At 43.7% G+C, this 15,510-nt stretch overlaps 1 protein-coding gene and 1 long non-coding RNA gene across 3 annotated transcripts; both read right to left on the bottom strand.

Moving 5' to 3' along the window:
- Nucleotides 1-646: 646 nt before the first annotated feature.
- Nucleotides 647-3,585, bottom strand: LOC116489976. Of its 2 annotated transcripts, none has more exons than XR_004253325.1 (4): nucleotides 3,527-3,585; nucleotides 1,212-1,252; nucleotides 893-946; nucleotides 647-792 (listed from the first exon to the last, which is right to left on the bottom strand). It is a non-coding gene; the product is annotated as an uncharacterized LOC116489976 (long non-coding RNA). The 2 variants fall into 2 exon arrangements; XR_004253324.1 differs by lacking the exon at nucleotides 3,527-3,585 and adding an exon at nucleotides 2,701-2,751.
- Nucleotides 3,586-8,693: 5,108 nt separating this feature from the next.
- On the bottom strand, nucleotides 8,694-13,197 carry LOC116489440. The gene is given in 2 exon segments (XM_032187837.1): nucleotides 8,694-8,733; nucleotides 9,902-13,197. Coding segments are annotated over 2 exon segments (3,336 nt in total).
- Nucleotides 13,198-15,510: the final 2,313 nt, after the last annotated feature.

Raw genomic sequence — 15,510 nt, forward strand, 5'->3', positions numbered from 1 at the left:
TGAATTCCAACGTCCAGTTTTGAGATTTATAGTCCTTACATTTGTTTCTCTGTCCGTCTGCCGCTTCCTTATCGTGAGTTCCGGTGTCTTGTTTCGAGATACACAGTCCTTGTCTGGGGACTGTCCTTGCCTCCCCAATACCTCCTTAATCACATAAGACGACGCTTAGGAAATCAATTCCCAAGCAAGAGCTCCTGATGCGGCCCAGATGACTTCCACAAGAGCGAGGATGGAAACAGATGCGATCTCAAACCGAATATGACGCACGAGACCTGAAACAGAACTGCACTTCAAGCAGCGACTGCAAGACAAGAAGTGCTCGGATCAGAGCCACGATGACAAAACAAGCACTGAGGCCCTTCAGCACCGCTACCAAGTCGCCTGTCTGGTCAGTCCAGTGTAAAAAGCTAGAAGGATATCAAGACCCGAGAAGCACAGAACAGACATTGCAGAAGCAACACTACAGGACAGACGAACAGAAGGAAACTGTCCTGCCTGGCGCACGCACTCACGCTACAAAATAATCCCGCTGCTTCTATTAGCCTGGTGACCCGGCCACAAGCAGCCTGAACGTGACCCAGCCTGAACCACCCTCACCGTGGCACCAAGTCTATTCAGCCAGCATGGCATCCATGCTCCTCTGGCTCCCAGCTCCCATTAGCCACCCCAGATATGCAAATACCAGGTGCCCCCCAACTTAGCTCTCAGGTTGCTGCATGGTAAATTCCCTCCGCCTCAAGAAATACACAGGCACTGGTCGTCATCTTAGTCAATTGCCAGGCTCATCATCAGCTGCAAAAACAGAGTACCAGCATTCACTAGCATGCCGGTCATGATGCCCACCTTCTCCACAACGCTGACTACTGCTGATGCAACATACAACTATGCTCACCTGTTCCTCTCCAAATCCAAGCTCCAACACTGCAACCAGTATCATCCACACCACCTGGGAAAACAAAGGGATTAAATGATCGTTGCGTTCACAACACATCACCCAGTGGTGGTTTTTTTGTTGTTGTTTTTGTTATTGTTGTTTTTTGTGTGTGTGTTTCCTGTATTTATTTATTTTTTAGTCTGCTTTAGCTCAACGGCATGCAGAGTGCAGACAAGAAAACTGGGGTGTTTCTAGAAGCAACAATCCCCACGCTTTTGCTGTAGCTTTGAATATTAAAAGGACAATACGACCCAGCAAGTAATTGGAACTTTCTTACCTGGAATTAGCTCAAACTTTTCTTCACGTTGAAAGAAAAATCTAGGAGCAGAACACATTATACACCAACAAAATTGAGTCCATTTTGTAATACACAATAAATGTTTGTTCATTGTCTTTTGTATTATAAAAACAAGGAGTTCTGTTTGAGGAACGGGAGTTGTGAAAACTCCCTGCTGAAGTAAGGAGCTGTATAATGCTTTGCTAGACACTATGAAAATTCTTTTGCTTAATGTAACAAAAAAGAGAACCCCCTCCCCTTCTCTCCTTCTGCATCTCAGTTGCCTCTTTTGTTCAAAGACACTGCTGCAAAGTTCATGTAACCATCTCCTGATAAGTTGCTAAACTAGTGTATCAACATCCTGCATTCCTGTCTCACGCTGGGCCAACATGACCAAATAAAAAAAAGAAGTTGAACCACAACGCGGAGGAAGACTACGGCCTTCATCTTCACGACCACCAGAGGGACAGAGACGACCCCCTAGCAACAGTGCGCGCAGTCGCAGAATATACCAGGATGTGCTGCGTAATCCCAGAATTACCAAGATATAAAAAGGGACCCTGGCGGGGGTGAGGTGCGCGCCGTTGGTGGAGCCGAGACTCCCCGGCCGCCCAGCGCTGTTTTGCTTGCTGTTGCTTACTCAATAAATTCCTTTCTATTATTAATGCAATGCTCTCTGAAAATTAATTAAGGGGGCAACTTATAACACATTTCATCCCCAGAAAAAAAATTACATGCTCTCATCCCCTCCTGTACCTCAGCTGCTTGCCTACCCCACGTGGCACACGCTTCCATCTGTTCTCTTTACCCACTTATAGCACCTCTAAAAGGCAAACTGGAATTTTACTCTATTGGCTGTAGGAAAATAACTGCAGTGACAACCGCGCCCCAAACTGAGCCAGCAGCCCCTACTAAACATCCCTCTACTAAGTGAATTCCAAGCACTTAAAATCCAGAAATCCATAGACTCCAGCCTGCCTAAACAACCCTGCAACGGACAGAAGGAAAAACAAAGCACTGCCCCCAAAGAGCAGCCCAGGCAGAAGGAGCTCTCTGATGGCATGCCTGGGGCTCATATAGCATTTAGCCCCGCCCAGCACCCAAACCCAATCACCTGGGAAAGGGGAGGGGCAAAGCACATGAAAGTAGGAAGAGAGCAAAAGGAGCAGCTGTGTTTTGTTTTGTTTTCCTTTCCTTTCCTTTCCTTTGTTTTTTAAAATCTGTTTTATCTCAAAAACATTCAGAGAGCAGACAAGAGACCTGTGGTGTTTCTAGAAGCAAAAATCCCCTTTTGCTTTTGCTGCAGCTTTTAATGTTGAACTGATAACGGCACCAAGCAAGTAACTGAAACTTCTTCAACTGGAATTAGTTTAAACACGCTCACCGTCATCTGCAAACACAGAGAACCAGCATTCACTAGCCCTAACCCTAACCCCAACCCTCACCCTAAACTCTAACCCTAGCCCCAGCCCTAGTCCCTAAGCCCAACCCTGGTTCCCGAGAACTTCATTTCCAGGCGTGCTCTGGGCGCTCAACATGGCCTCCCGGAGGTCCGGAGTCCCAGAACTACATTTCCCGGCATGCTCCGGGCACCCAACATGGCCTCCTGGAAGTTCGGAGTCCCAGAACTACATCTCCCGGCATGCTCCGGGCAGTCAACACGGCCTACCGGAAGCCTGGTGCCGGAAAACTACACCTACCAGAATTCCCTGGACAGCCAGCACGGCCAATCAGAGGCCGAGTTTTCGAGAACTACATTTAACAGCACTCACTGTAACCCTAGCCCTTCCCGCCCTTACACAAAAAAGCCTCAAGCCCTATCCCTAAACATCCTCGAAACCCCTACGGACCTAACCCAAACTATTTACCACACTAAACCCCTGAAGTCCTATGCCTAAAACCCCTAACCCAATAAATTAAGACGCTCAAATCCCAAACCCGCAAAATTGAGATGCTCAAATCCCAAACCCAAAAAAATAGGACGCTCAAATCCCAAACCCCCTTCCAAAAAAGAAAAAGAAAAATCAAGAAAAAAAAAAATCAAACAAAACAAAAACAACAAAAGGGGTAGATCTGGTGGCATCTGCCCTGTAACCCTGCAAAAATCACGAGGGACCTAGAACAACAAAGCAAACGCACAAAGTAACATTGACATCCTATCCATAAATGTGCTATAACAATTAATCACCTCCAAAGAGCTTCAAGCAATAAATGCACATACTACTAGATCGGTTTCCTCTAAAAGATCGTACCAGACCCTGACCCACCAAAAGAACCCTGCATGTAGCTAACAGAAGCATCAACAAAGCACTGACCCCAAAGAGCAGCCCGGGCAGAAGGAGCTCTCTGATGCCGTGCCTGGGGCTCCTATACCATTTGGCCCTGCCCAGCACCCAAACCCAATCACCTGGGAAAGGGGAGGGGGCAAACCACAAGAAAGAGAGCAGGAGCAGCAGCAGCTGTGTTCTTTTATTTATTTATGTATTTGTTTGTTTTTGTGCCTATCCCTAGTTTACAGCATGCAGAGTGCAGACAAAAGAACTGGGGTGTTTCTAGAAGCAAAATTTACCGTATTTATGCCTCAGCTTTGAACATAGAAAGGACAATACAACCAAGAAAGTAAATGAAATATTTTCCACGGGAATTAGCTCAAACTTTAGTGTTAGGTCAGAGGTTGGACTCAATGATCTTGAGGTCTCTTCCAACCTAGAAGATCTGTGATTCTGTGTGATTTACATATGAAGAAAAATCTAGGAGCGTAGGAAATTACACATCAAAAAAAACAACGACGTAATAAGCAACGCGCATGCACGGCCCCACGGCCGCCTGCAGTACTCGTTTTCCACCAGCAGGAGGCGGCAGAGGGCGCCCCCGGGCCCCACCGCGCATGCGTCCCCCTCGGCCGCCTGCAGTACTCGTTCTCCACCAGCAGGTGGCGGCAGAGGGCGCCCCCGGCGTCACTGCGCATGCGCGCCCCCCGGCCGCCTGCAATACCCGATTAAAACCAGCAGGTGGCGGCAGAGGGCGCCCGCGGGCGCCACCGCGCATGCGCGCCCCCCCGGCCGCCTGCAGTACCCCTTTCCCATCAGCAGGCGGCGGCAGAGGGCGCCCGCGGGCGTCACCGCGCATGCGCGGCCCCCGGCCGCCTGCAGTACCCCTTTACCACCAGCAGGTGGCGGCAGAGGGCGCCACCGGACCCCACCGCGCATGCGTGCACCCCGGCCGCCTGCAGTACTCGTTCTCCACCAGCAGGTGGCGGCAGAGGGCGCCCGCCGGCGTCACGGCGCATGCGCGGCACCCGGGCGCCTGCAGTACCCGAATAACAGCAGCAGGTGGCGGTAGAGGGCGCCCGCCGGCGCCACCGCGCATGCGCGCCCCTCGGCCGCCTGCAGTACCCTTTTCCCAACAGCAGGTGGCGGCAGAGGGCGCCCCCCGGACGCCCAACGCGCATGCGCGCCCCCCGGCCCCCTGCAGTACCCTTTTCCCAACAGCAGGTGGCGGCAGAGGGCGCCCCCCGGACGCCCACCGCGCATGCGCGCCCCCCGGCCGCCTGCAGTACTCGTTCTCCACCAGCAGGTGGCGGCAGAGGGCGCCCGCGGGAGGCCTTGTCGGGCGGATCACAGCTCGCCTACTGTGCCATTCGGAGCTTGTGGCTGTATTTTTTCCAACCCACACCCCGCGGGGCAGCTTGTCTTACAAAGAATTCTCTCTGTTAATATTCTCTTTAAGGCGGGCACGAAGCATCCACTGCTCTTCTAAGCAAGCAACCTTCCTTCTGTGCTCCCTTCGGGATGCAGGACTATGTGCACTCAGATTTATTCCACTCAGTTTTCTTCCCCTTTTCATTGGCACAGTCTCCAAGGACGCCTGGCTTTCTTCTCACAGACTCGCGTCCGTTTCAGTGTAAGGCATCTTTTCCCTCCGCTGCTCTAATCCAAATTCAAATTATCCAGATAAAACAATAGCGAGGTAAGAGAGAACTGGCTGAGTTCAAGTCACCATCTTTCTGTAACTAATTTAGCAGACAGCTGTACCACATCAGAGGAGGAGGTTTAGATGCTAACCAGGTCAGGCACATCACGGTCAAGTGAGCGCCCCCGGAATCACTAAAGAAACTTAAGGAAGAATCTACTAGAAGAAAGCTGTCTCCTCTTACCACCACCTATTTAAAAGATAGTGTAGTACAGGCAGTTCTACGTGCATAAAACCACATACACACAGTATACCTGACCCAAGTAAATTCCCTCTGAGAAGTCCACCATTAAGCAAAAGAGGTGTATTGTGGTGACATACAGCTGCCGTGTAATGATCCTGAAGGGATGAATCGCCCTATGTATTCCAAGGTACTCCTGTGGGTTTTTTTTTGTTTGTTTTTTGGTTTATTTTTTTTGTTTTTTTCCCCCCAAGTACGTTCAACGGTACAGATAAGTACGTTCCCGCTAAGAAAAAGAGTTCAGAATTGTTTATAACGAGTTCGTTCCACGTGTCACTTTCTCACTTAACGTAATAATAAAGATACGCTGCTGCTTTTGGATTTCATTTCCTTTGATTTAAAGATCAAATCCGAATTTCCTTAAGTGGTATATTCTTTATTGCAGCGCTGGATGCACGGGGGATCCTTCCGCCTATCGTGCATGTTTGAAGTGACAAACTATCTCGTATTTATACAGCGAAACAATGAATATTCAATCAGCACCTATACATATTCATTACCTAACCCCGCCTACCCTCGCTTCGTATGCTAATCAGCTTATCAGTCCTTGCGCTTGCGCAAAGCCTTCCAAGAATTTGTGGGCCAGGGTCTCCAGGATGTGGGCAGTGGTCTTTGGGAGGAAGGCCGTAGGTCTTCCTCGTAATGCACTTTCTTAATCAGTTGTTTTCCAGGCTGTAAAAATGCTGAGTTGTCTTTCGGTTTAACTGGGGGGTCGGCGGATAACAGGATGTCTCAGTTAACAAGACATAACAGACAGTTGACTCAAGTTATCTCAAGTCTTAGCCTGACTGAGTGTTAACGGATAATGGGGTGTTTTCAAATAACAAAATGCTTAAACGTAACAGAAGGTCTACAGATAACAAGATGTTGTTTACTTTGTCCTTGCTAACTTTTAATCACAAGTTCTATTCTATCCTAAAGTAAGTTTATACAATATCAAACCACAAGCTTTATTCTATCCTAAAGTGAGTTTATACTATATCATTCCCCCCTTTTCTGGAAAATCTAGTAAATTCTTTTACTTAATACGAAAATTTTCTTCCCAGTCTTTATGATATGTACCCCTCAATACCTTACCATGCACATTTGTCAGGGAGGTTAACATGGACATTTGTCGTAACAATTTCCAATTCCAAACAAGTAACACAAAAGACAATATTAAACTTATACCAACTAATATCAATAAAACAATAATTGGGTGACTCAATGTGTTCAAAATTCCAGTTACAGTTGGCGACCATCCAAAAAGTGTATCCCACCAGTTGTGACTTGTGTCCCGTTTTACCCTTTGCAAAACTCTGCTTATTTCCTTTGTATCATGATGGACAGTAATTAGAGTCTTCTCTCCACTTTCCTGAATACCTTTTAAAATTCTAATCAGGTCTTGGTGTCTAACTAGTTGCTTCACTAGTGTGAGGTTCATCCCAATAGGTGTAGGTAGTAACTTATGATACATTGTGTTGTTAGACTTGATCAGCTGGTGGGATACCACTGGTGCCAAATATAGAAAATCACACCCGACGATTCTAACAAAGTTACAAATACAAAAATTAGAATGATTTCTGTTATGGAGAGTTATATTCTCCTTGTCTATTTCTACAAAATCACAAGCAGTTCTTAAACACACGCACCCTTGACCAACATATACAAGCACAGTCTTTAGACTAGTATTTGGATGAATTTCAAAGTGGCAGATACCTTGCTCCGTGTCAAAACATACATCCTGAGCATCAATTGTATTACTTTCACAAATAAATCCTTGTTGTTCCCGTGTAACACATGATTCTAGATTTACAGACTGCCATTTCCCATTCTCCATCCGTGCCCATGTTCTATGCTCCGAAGGATAAAGCACTGTCTTCTCATGGTTTAATCCTAGTGCAAGGATTGGGTGAATAACATGAACTGTAGCATTACGTATAGTAAGCACGAAGGCAGTAGCCATGTTAACAACGGGATCATAAGTAAAATTCACCAGGGTCCACCAAGACTGGAACTTCTTCTCAAAATCATTGGCATTGTCCCAAACTGCTTTTCGGATTTCAGCTGGAAAAATGCCTTCACTTCCTTCCCTAATAATCAAGGCAGCCGTTGCCTGCAACCATAACTGTGCTTGCATACAACTAAGAGCTAAGGATACATTATCTTGAATCACACTAAGTGCATCTATTATTAGTTTGTGATCTTGGTCTTCTGCATTTTCCCATTTCGGTAACACCTTTGAAACTTGCCATTGGCTAGTTCCCAATGCCAATAAGGATGATTGTAAGGGTTGTTTTAATTTTGTCAAATCACTTGTTGCTGTGGCTAGCTTATTCATTAATATTTCTGAATCAATGCCATTTAAAATTCCTAACCCTGTTCCTAGCATTCCAGTTAAGTCTCTCCGTGTCCTGCCCCTGAAATGTACTTGCTTCTGTGACCATATTGTCCAGTCTTCAAATGATGTCCTTAAGAAAGGAGAACAGGCTGGTTGAACTGCTGAGATGTTGATTTGTATTAGCAATTCAACACGCTTGAGTGACCATTCTGGATTAAATAACAATTGCTGTTGGCCCGTGTTCCTTACTACATACGGGCCTGTTTCATAAATTTTGGGTTCCAGTTTGATTAGAGGTGGGGCATGGGTTGTAGAGGGTCTCACTGTTGTAGGAAGTGTCGCATATATTATAAAATTTAACATGAGGCCCTCATCATTATTGACTTTGGACTGTCGGCCATTATTATTATTCCAAAAACAGCTAATTTCTACATCCTCTGTTAATATAAAATTATACCAGCAATCCAATTTACCTGGGCGAATACAACCCTCCTGTTGTTCATTTTTGGAAATTGGTTTAACTAAAATCCCCGTTGCTTTCTCGTCAGTCGTTCCATTAAACATTTGACACCCTATTTTAATTTCATCCCCTATGGTTCTTTGGTGTGTCCACCCTTCCCCTAATTTTCGCCATTCTGATGGTTTATATAAATAGTTACCATTTGTTCGCCAGACGACCATGACTGATAACTTTCCATTAAGATTCTTATCCTCTGTTGTTACGGCTTCAGTCCAAGGCCACCCACCATTCTCTATTATCACAGAGGCATCTTCTTGAATCACAATTACAATTATAAGCCATAAAAACAAAACACTTCTATGAACAAATCTTCTGCCAACCATATTACCAAATACTCCCAACCTTAATGTCCTCATTTTGTTCGAGTAAGCTTTAGTTTCAGTTCGTCGTCACCTGGTGTTACTTTCCAAGGAGCTCCTGGAGCCTTCTTCACTCGGGAATAGTGGATCCAAGCAGCTTGTTCTCTAATCTTGATAGCAGTGTGAGTTGTCAGCAACACTTGATACGGTCCATTCCATTTTTCCTCTAGGGGTTGTCCTGAAAAAGTCTTTATATATATATAGTCCCCAGGCTTAAAGGGGTGGATTGGTTGATCCAACCCTCTAGCCCTGGTCCCTAAAACAAATTTATGTACTTTATTTAATTGTTTTTGAAGTGCAGTTATATAAGCATATAAATATTCTGATCCCAGCTGCGTTAGATCCTCTCCGCTAAACAGAAATTGATATGGCCTTCCATACAAAATTTCAAAGGGGCTCAAATTCTCTTTTACTCTAGGTTTAACTCTAATTCTGAGTAATGCTAAAGGGAGGGATTGAGGCCATGACAAATTAGCCTCTTGTCCAATTTTAGCTATTTGTTGTTTAATTAAATGGTTCATTTTTTCTACCTGTCCACTTGCCTGTGGTCTATAAGGAGTATGCAGTTGCCAATCTATCTTTAAGATCTTACTTATCTGTTGCACCACTTGTGCACAAAAATGTGAACCTCTATCAGAAGACATTGCTACTGGAATCCCGTAGCGTGGTATTATTTCATTTAACAAGACTTTAACCACTTCTCTTGCTTTATTTGTTCGACAGGGAAAAGCTTCAGGCCATCCAGAAAACGTGTCAGTCAAAACCAGTAAATAACGATACCCCCCTTTTCTAGGGAGTTCTGAAAAATCAATTTGCCACTGTTGTCCTGGATAATTTCCTTTACCAATTATTCCAAATTTTATTCTATTCTTAGTATTGGGGTTGTTACGTAAACAGATGCTACATTGTTGAGTTACTTGTTTTATTGTTGTGTATAAATTTCGTCCCACTAATGTCTGACTCATGCTCTTATGCAATGTGTCAGCTCCCCAGTGTGTTTTATTATGTTCTGTAAGAACTATGGGCCATATCAAATTAGAGGGTATTATCACGCGGTTATCTTTTAAATATACCCATCCATCTGGTTTCTTTTTACCTTTCAAATCTTCAATTAATTTTAAGTCTTCTTTTGTATAATTTGGTTTTTGGTTCCTGTACATAGTTTGGATTTTACCGTCTGGTATCAAAGACAATGCCTTCACCTTAATTATTTCAGCTGCCCGTTTAGCCTCCTGATCTGCCAATCGATTTCCAATTTCAAAATCAGCATTCCCCTTTTGGTGTCCCCGACAATGCATGATAGCTACCTTTTCTGGTTGTTTTACTGCCTCTAACAATCTTAAAATCTCTTCAGCATGTTTTATCTGTTTTCCCTGGGCAGTCAACAATCCACGTTCTTTCCAAATTGCTCCATGAGCATGTACCACGCCGAATGCATATTTAGAGTCTGTCCAAATATTTATTTTCCTTCCTGCTGCCAGTTCCAGTGCTCGTGTAAGAGCAATTATCTCTGCTTTCTGGGCGGATGTCCCAGGGGGTAATGGTTTAGACTCGATTACCTGTTGAGCAGTTGTAACAGCATATCCTGCCTTACGTTGTCCTTGTTTTACAAAGCTGCTCCCATCAGTATACCAAGATTCATCAGCATCTTCTAAAGGTTCTTCCTTAAGATCGGGTCGACTAGAATACACAGTCTCCATTGTTTCTATACAATCATGAGTTATAGGTTCATCCAGAGTTCCGCTAAGGAAAGAAGCTGGATTTACGATGTTAGTGACCACAATTTCCACATCATCTTGTTCTACTAATATTGCTTGATATTTTAAAAATCTTTGTGGTGAAAGCCAATGATTTCCTTTTTGTTCCAAAACTGTTGAGACCGTATGGGAGACTAACACTGTCATTTTCTGTCCCATTGTAAACTTCCGAGCTTCTTGTATATTGATAACAACAGCTGCAACAGCTCGAAGGCATCCGGGCCATCCTTTACTTACTTCATCTAGTTGTTTAGAGAAGTAAGCTACTGCTCGTTTATAGGGACCCAGTCTTTGTGCTAGTACTCCCAAAGCTATCCCTTGTCTCTCATGAGAAAACAACCAAAAGGGTTTCGAGAGATCCGGTAATCCCAAAGCCGGAGCTTGCATCAATTCTCGTTTAAGTTGTTTAAAGGCGTTTCGTGCTTCTCCAGTCCAGACTAACTTTGACTGGTTAATCTTTATCAATTCATATAGAGGCTTTACCATTAGTCCATAATTATAAATCCAAAGGCGACACCAACCTGTCATTCCTAGAAAGGTTCGTAGCTCCTTTACCGTTTGGGGTTCTGGAGTCCGGCAAATGACTTCCTTACGTTCAGTTCCTAGTTCTCGCTGACCTCCCGAAATTCCAAATCCCAAGTAGGTCACGTGTTGTTGAACCAGCTGGACTTTCTGTTGAGAGACTCGATATCCATTTAAACCCAGAAAATTAAGGAGACTTATAGTCCATTGAATACAACTCTCTTTAGTCTCGGTAGCTATTAAGAGATCATCTACATATTGTAACAAAGCCCCTTCAGTGTCCGGAGGTATCCAAGTTTCAAGTTCCTTTGCTAATTGGTTTCCAAAAATAGTGGGGCTATTCTTGAATCCTTGTGGTAGCACTGTCCACGTTAACTGTGTCTTTCTGCCTGAGTCAGGGTTTTCCCATTCAAAGGCAAATAGGTTTTGGCTTTCAGTGGCTAAAGGTAGGCAGAAGAAGGCATCTTTTAAATCCAGTACGGTAAACCAGACTTGACTATTCCTTAATTTAGTCAGCAAAGTATAAGGGTTTGCCACTACTGGATGTATATCCTCAGTGATCTTATTTATGGCCCTCAGATCCTGAACTAGCCTATATCTTTTTCCATCTGCCTTTTTAATTGGCAATATGGGTGTATTGTATTCTGATTCGCATTCAATCAATAATCCATACTGTATAAATCTATCAATTATCTCTTTAATTCCTTTCCTATCTTCTATCCTTAAAGGATATTGCTTAACCTTAACAGGTTTCTCTCCTGGCTTTAATTTAATAATTATTGGGGTCACATTTTTAGCTCTTCCAGGAACTTCAGTGGCCCAAACTCCTGGATATACTTGATTTATGATCTCCAAGGGTATTTCACTTTTAGGGTCTGTTTGTATTAGTGCCAAGCTTAACACATTTATTAGTTGTTCTTCTCCTATCCTTAATTCCATTTTCCCCTTTTCAAAGATAATTTCTGCTTCTAATTGTTCTAACAAATCTCGACCTAATAGAGATTTTGGAGATCCAGGCAGGTATAAAAATCTATGTATTCCCATTTGTTTTCCCAATTTATATTTCAATGGTTTTAAGAAAAAGGCTTTTTCCTGTTGGCCAGTGGCTCCCATCACAGTCACAAAGTCTTTATCTTCTGGTATTAGTTTCTGGTTCAGCACTGAGTAAGAAGCTCCCGTGTCTATTAAAAATTCCATCTCCTGTTCCAATTTCCCTAGCTTAAGTTTAACCAGTGGATCTGCTAGGGTAGAGTCCCCCGGTCCCCCTCATTGGTTCGTAATCATTACTAGCTTGTTTCCCTCTTGCCGCTTCGGGCATTCATTTTTCCAATGTCCTACCCCTTTACAATAGGCACACTGCTCAGCCCGCAAAGAGGATCGCATCATCCTTCCCCCCCTTCCCCTGCCTCGAAGAGGCTCTTCCTGTTTTCGCAGGGCTGCCACAGTGGCAGTTGCAATTGTTTCACCTAACTTTTGTCTTTCATTCCCCTCGCGATTTCTAAACACCCTCCAGGCTTCTTCTATTAATCTTTCTAAATGCCTTACATCTGGTTCCTTCATTTTCTGAAGCTTTCTTCTAATATCTTCTGCTGATTGACCTAAAAATAGAGATACTAACTGAAGTCTACCCTCCTCTGAGGAAGGGTCTATAGTGGTAAACTTCTGCATTGCCGCCCTCAGCCTTTCAAGAAATTCTGACGGGGTTTCTGAGATTCCCTGTTTTATTGTATATAGTCTTGACCAATTCACAGACTTTGGTATCGCATTTTCTAAAGCAATCCTAATCCATTCTTGATATCGTTTTAGCATCCTATAATCATTCTCATCATTATAATCCCAATTAGGATCCGCCCTAGGCACATGTACTTCCACTGTGCCGGGCAGAATTCCTGAGGCTACCTGGCTTTGTACCAGCGTTCTAGCAGCTTTAACTATTAACTGTTTTTCAGTTTCTGATAATGCAGCCAACATTATCTCTATATCCCTCCAATCCGGGTCTAAGTTTTTCACAATCAATTCAAACCTTTTAGCCACCGCCTCTGGATCATCTCGATACCCTGTCACTGCCTCTTTCCAAGAGTCTAGTTCATTAGTTGTGAAGGGTACTTTAATTCTAGCAGGTCCGTTAGCTCCCATAGCCTGCCGCAGAGGGGCTTGGATTATCGGTCCTAATTTACTCCGTGTACGAGCAGTTATCGGAGTAAACCCCTTAGATTCTATGTCATTTTCTACTTTTTCAACTTCTATTCCAGTATGTACATCACCAGTCATAGGTGGCAAAACATAATCTTCCATCCTTTCCTCTGGCTCATTTAATTTTAAACATCTCTGCCCAATGCTACATGCCGAACAACACCTCCTTATCTTCCCCGCTCCATTCCTCCTCATATCCTTTTCAATTGATAAGATTAAAGGGTCTTGTGGAGCCAGATTAATGCCACACTCCTTCTGCCATTCTGTGTGGTTTCTCAGAGTAAAAAACATATCCGCATATGAGACTTCATCCCACTTTCCTTCCCTCCTTAAAAATAACATTAATTGCAATAGAGTGTTATAATTCAAAGTCCCATTTCTGGGCCATTTTTCTCCTTCTTCTAATTTGTAAAGAGGCCACCACTGATTACAATATTTTATCAGAGTTTTCTTATTTTCACCTCCACCCGGGACCCCTCCTATATCTTTCCAATGACTTAAAATACAGCCCAATGCACTTTTCTTAGGAATTTCACTGCTTTCTCGCCCCCCCATTTTCTAATTCACAATTTCAGAATATATGTATCACTTACAAAAATGTGGGCACGCAGGTATCTTTCAATAGCAATGTCACAAAACTACTATTATTACCAGGAGATATTGCCAAAGTCACAATAACAATAATCAGAGTCAAATTCCACATGCCATAGGTCAGAAAACCGAAATATGTAACACTGTAACGATATCTTTCTTATAACAACGTCACAAAACTTATTATTATCACCAAGAAAATAGCCAAAATCGCAGTAACAATAACCAGAGTTAAATAACACAATCCATGAGTCAGAAAACCAAAATAGGCAACACAATTCCAGATGGACCTTAAAGCGAGCTCTTTCCTTAAGGTCCCCAAATATACTTATGGTTCTTACCACAAAGTATATACCAAATACTGCCTTGCAGAAGATCACCTTCCGACTTACAGACAGTTCCAGATCCAGATGGACATCAAGGTCCCCAGATATACTTGTGGTATTATCCACAAAGTATATACCAAACACTGTCCTGCAGAAGATCACCTTCCGACTTATCGGACAGTTCCAGACGACCGGTCTACCAGAAAACCAAACCAGAATAAAGAATATACTCACTTACAATGATGGGGTCCTTGTCTGCCTCCGCAGTGATCCGGTGAGTCGAGGAGTCCCTCCGGGAAATCCCGGGGGTACCCTAGGAAGTCCTGTCCCCAGCGGGTCCTGCGGACCGGCAGAGAGGTTGTCCCATCTGGGGTGCCAAATTGATTTAAAGATCAAATCCGAATTTCCTTAAGTGGTATATTCTTTATTGCAGCGCTGGATGCACGGGGGATCCTTCCGCCTATCGTGCATGTTTGAAGTGACAAACTATCTCGTATTTATACAGCGAAACAATGAATATTCAATCAGCACCTATACATATTCATTACCTAACCCCGCCTACCCTCGCTTCGTATGCTAATCAGCTTATCAGTCCTTGCGCTTGCGCAAAGCCTTCCAAGAATTTGTGGGCCAGGGTCTCCAGGATGTGGGCAGTGGTCTTTGGGAGGAAGGCCGTAGGTCTTCCTCGTAATGCACTTTCTTAATCAGTTGTTTTCCAGGCTGTAAAAATGCTGAGTTGTCTTTCGGTTTAACTGGGGGGTCGGCGGATAACAGGATGTCTCAGTTAACAAGACATAACAGACAGTTGACTCAAGTTATCTCAAGTCTTAGCCTGACTGAGTGTTAACGGATAATGGGGTGTTTTCAAATAACAAAATGCTTAAACGTAACAGAAGGTCTACAGATAACAAGATGTTGTTTACTTTGTCCTTGCTAACTTTTAATCACAAGTTCTATTCTATCCTAAAGTAAGTTTATACAATATCAAACCACAAGCTTTATTCTATCCTAAAGTGAGTTTATACTATATCACCTTCTTGAATCTCACTGGTGTAATTCCAATGGTCAAACAACCTCTTCCAGAAAGACCAGCCCACTGCTTCACAGGAGAAGGAAAAGATGTCTCACACGCTGGCTAGTACTAAAAAGAGTAATGGGAAGAGAAGTTCAGGCCATCAACGTAAGTATGTTTCCCTGCCTCTTCTGCTGGCTGGTCAAGTGGAATCCTCAGGACAGCCCCAGTACCTTGTAAAGAGCTTCTTAACGCCAGCACAACTTCAACCTGTCTTTTAAAAGAAAGCTGTTAAAGGAGCAGGAGACTGTTTTTAAATGAGAACAACCGAAAATAAAATTATCTGAAGAGCCACTTACCACTGGCATATTACCGTTTAAAAGGAAAATATTAATTACGTGCAGGTGCTCCAGTCTTCGTTGCATTTTCTGTGATTCACAACATTACCTTTGAACAAAAGAGTAAGAGGAACGGAAGGGAGGATAT

Source organism: Aythya fuligula, chromosome 5 (assembly GCF_009819795.1).
Source record: "Aythya fuligula isolate bAytFul2 chromosome 5, bAytFul2.pri, whole genome shotgun sequence".
Classification (NCBI taxonomy): domain Eukaryota; kingdom Metazoa; phylum Chordata; class Aves; order Anseriformes; family Anatidae; genus Aythya; species Aythya fuligula.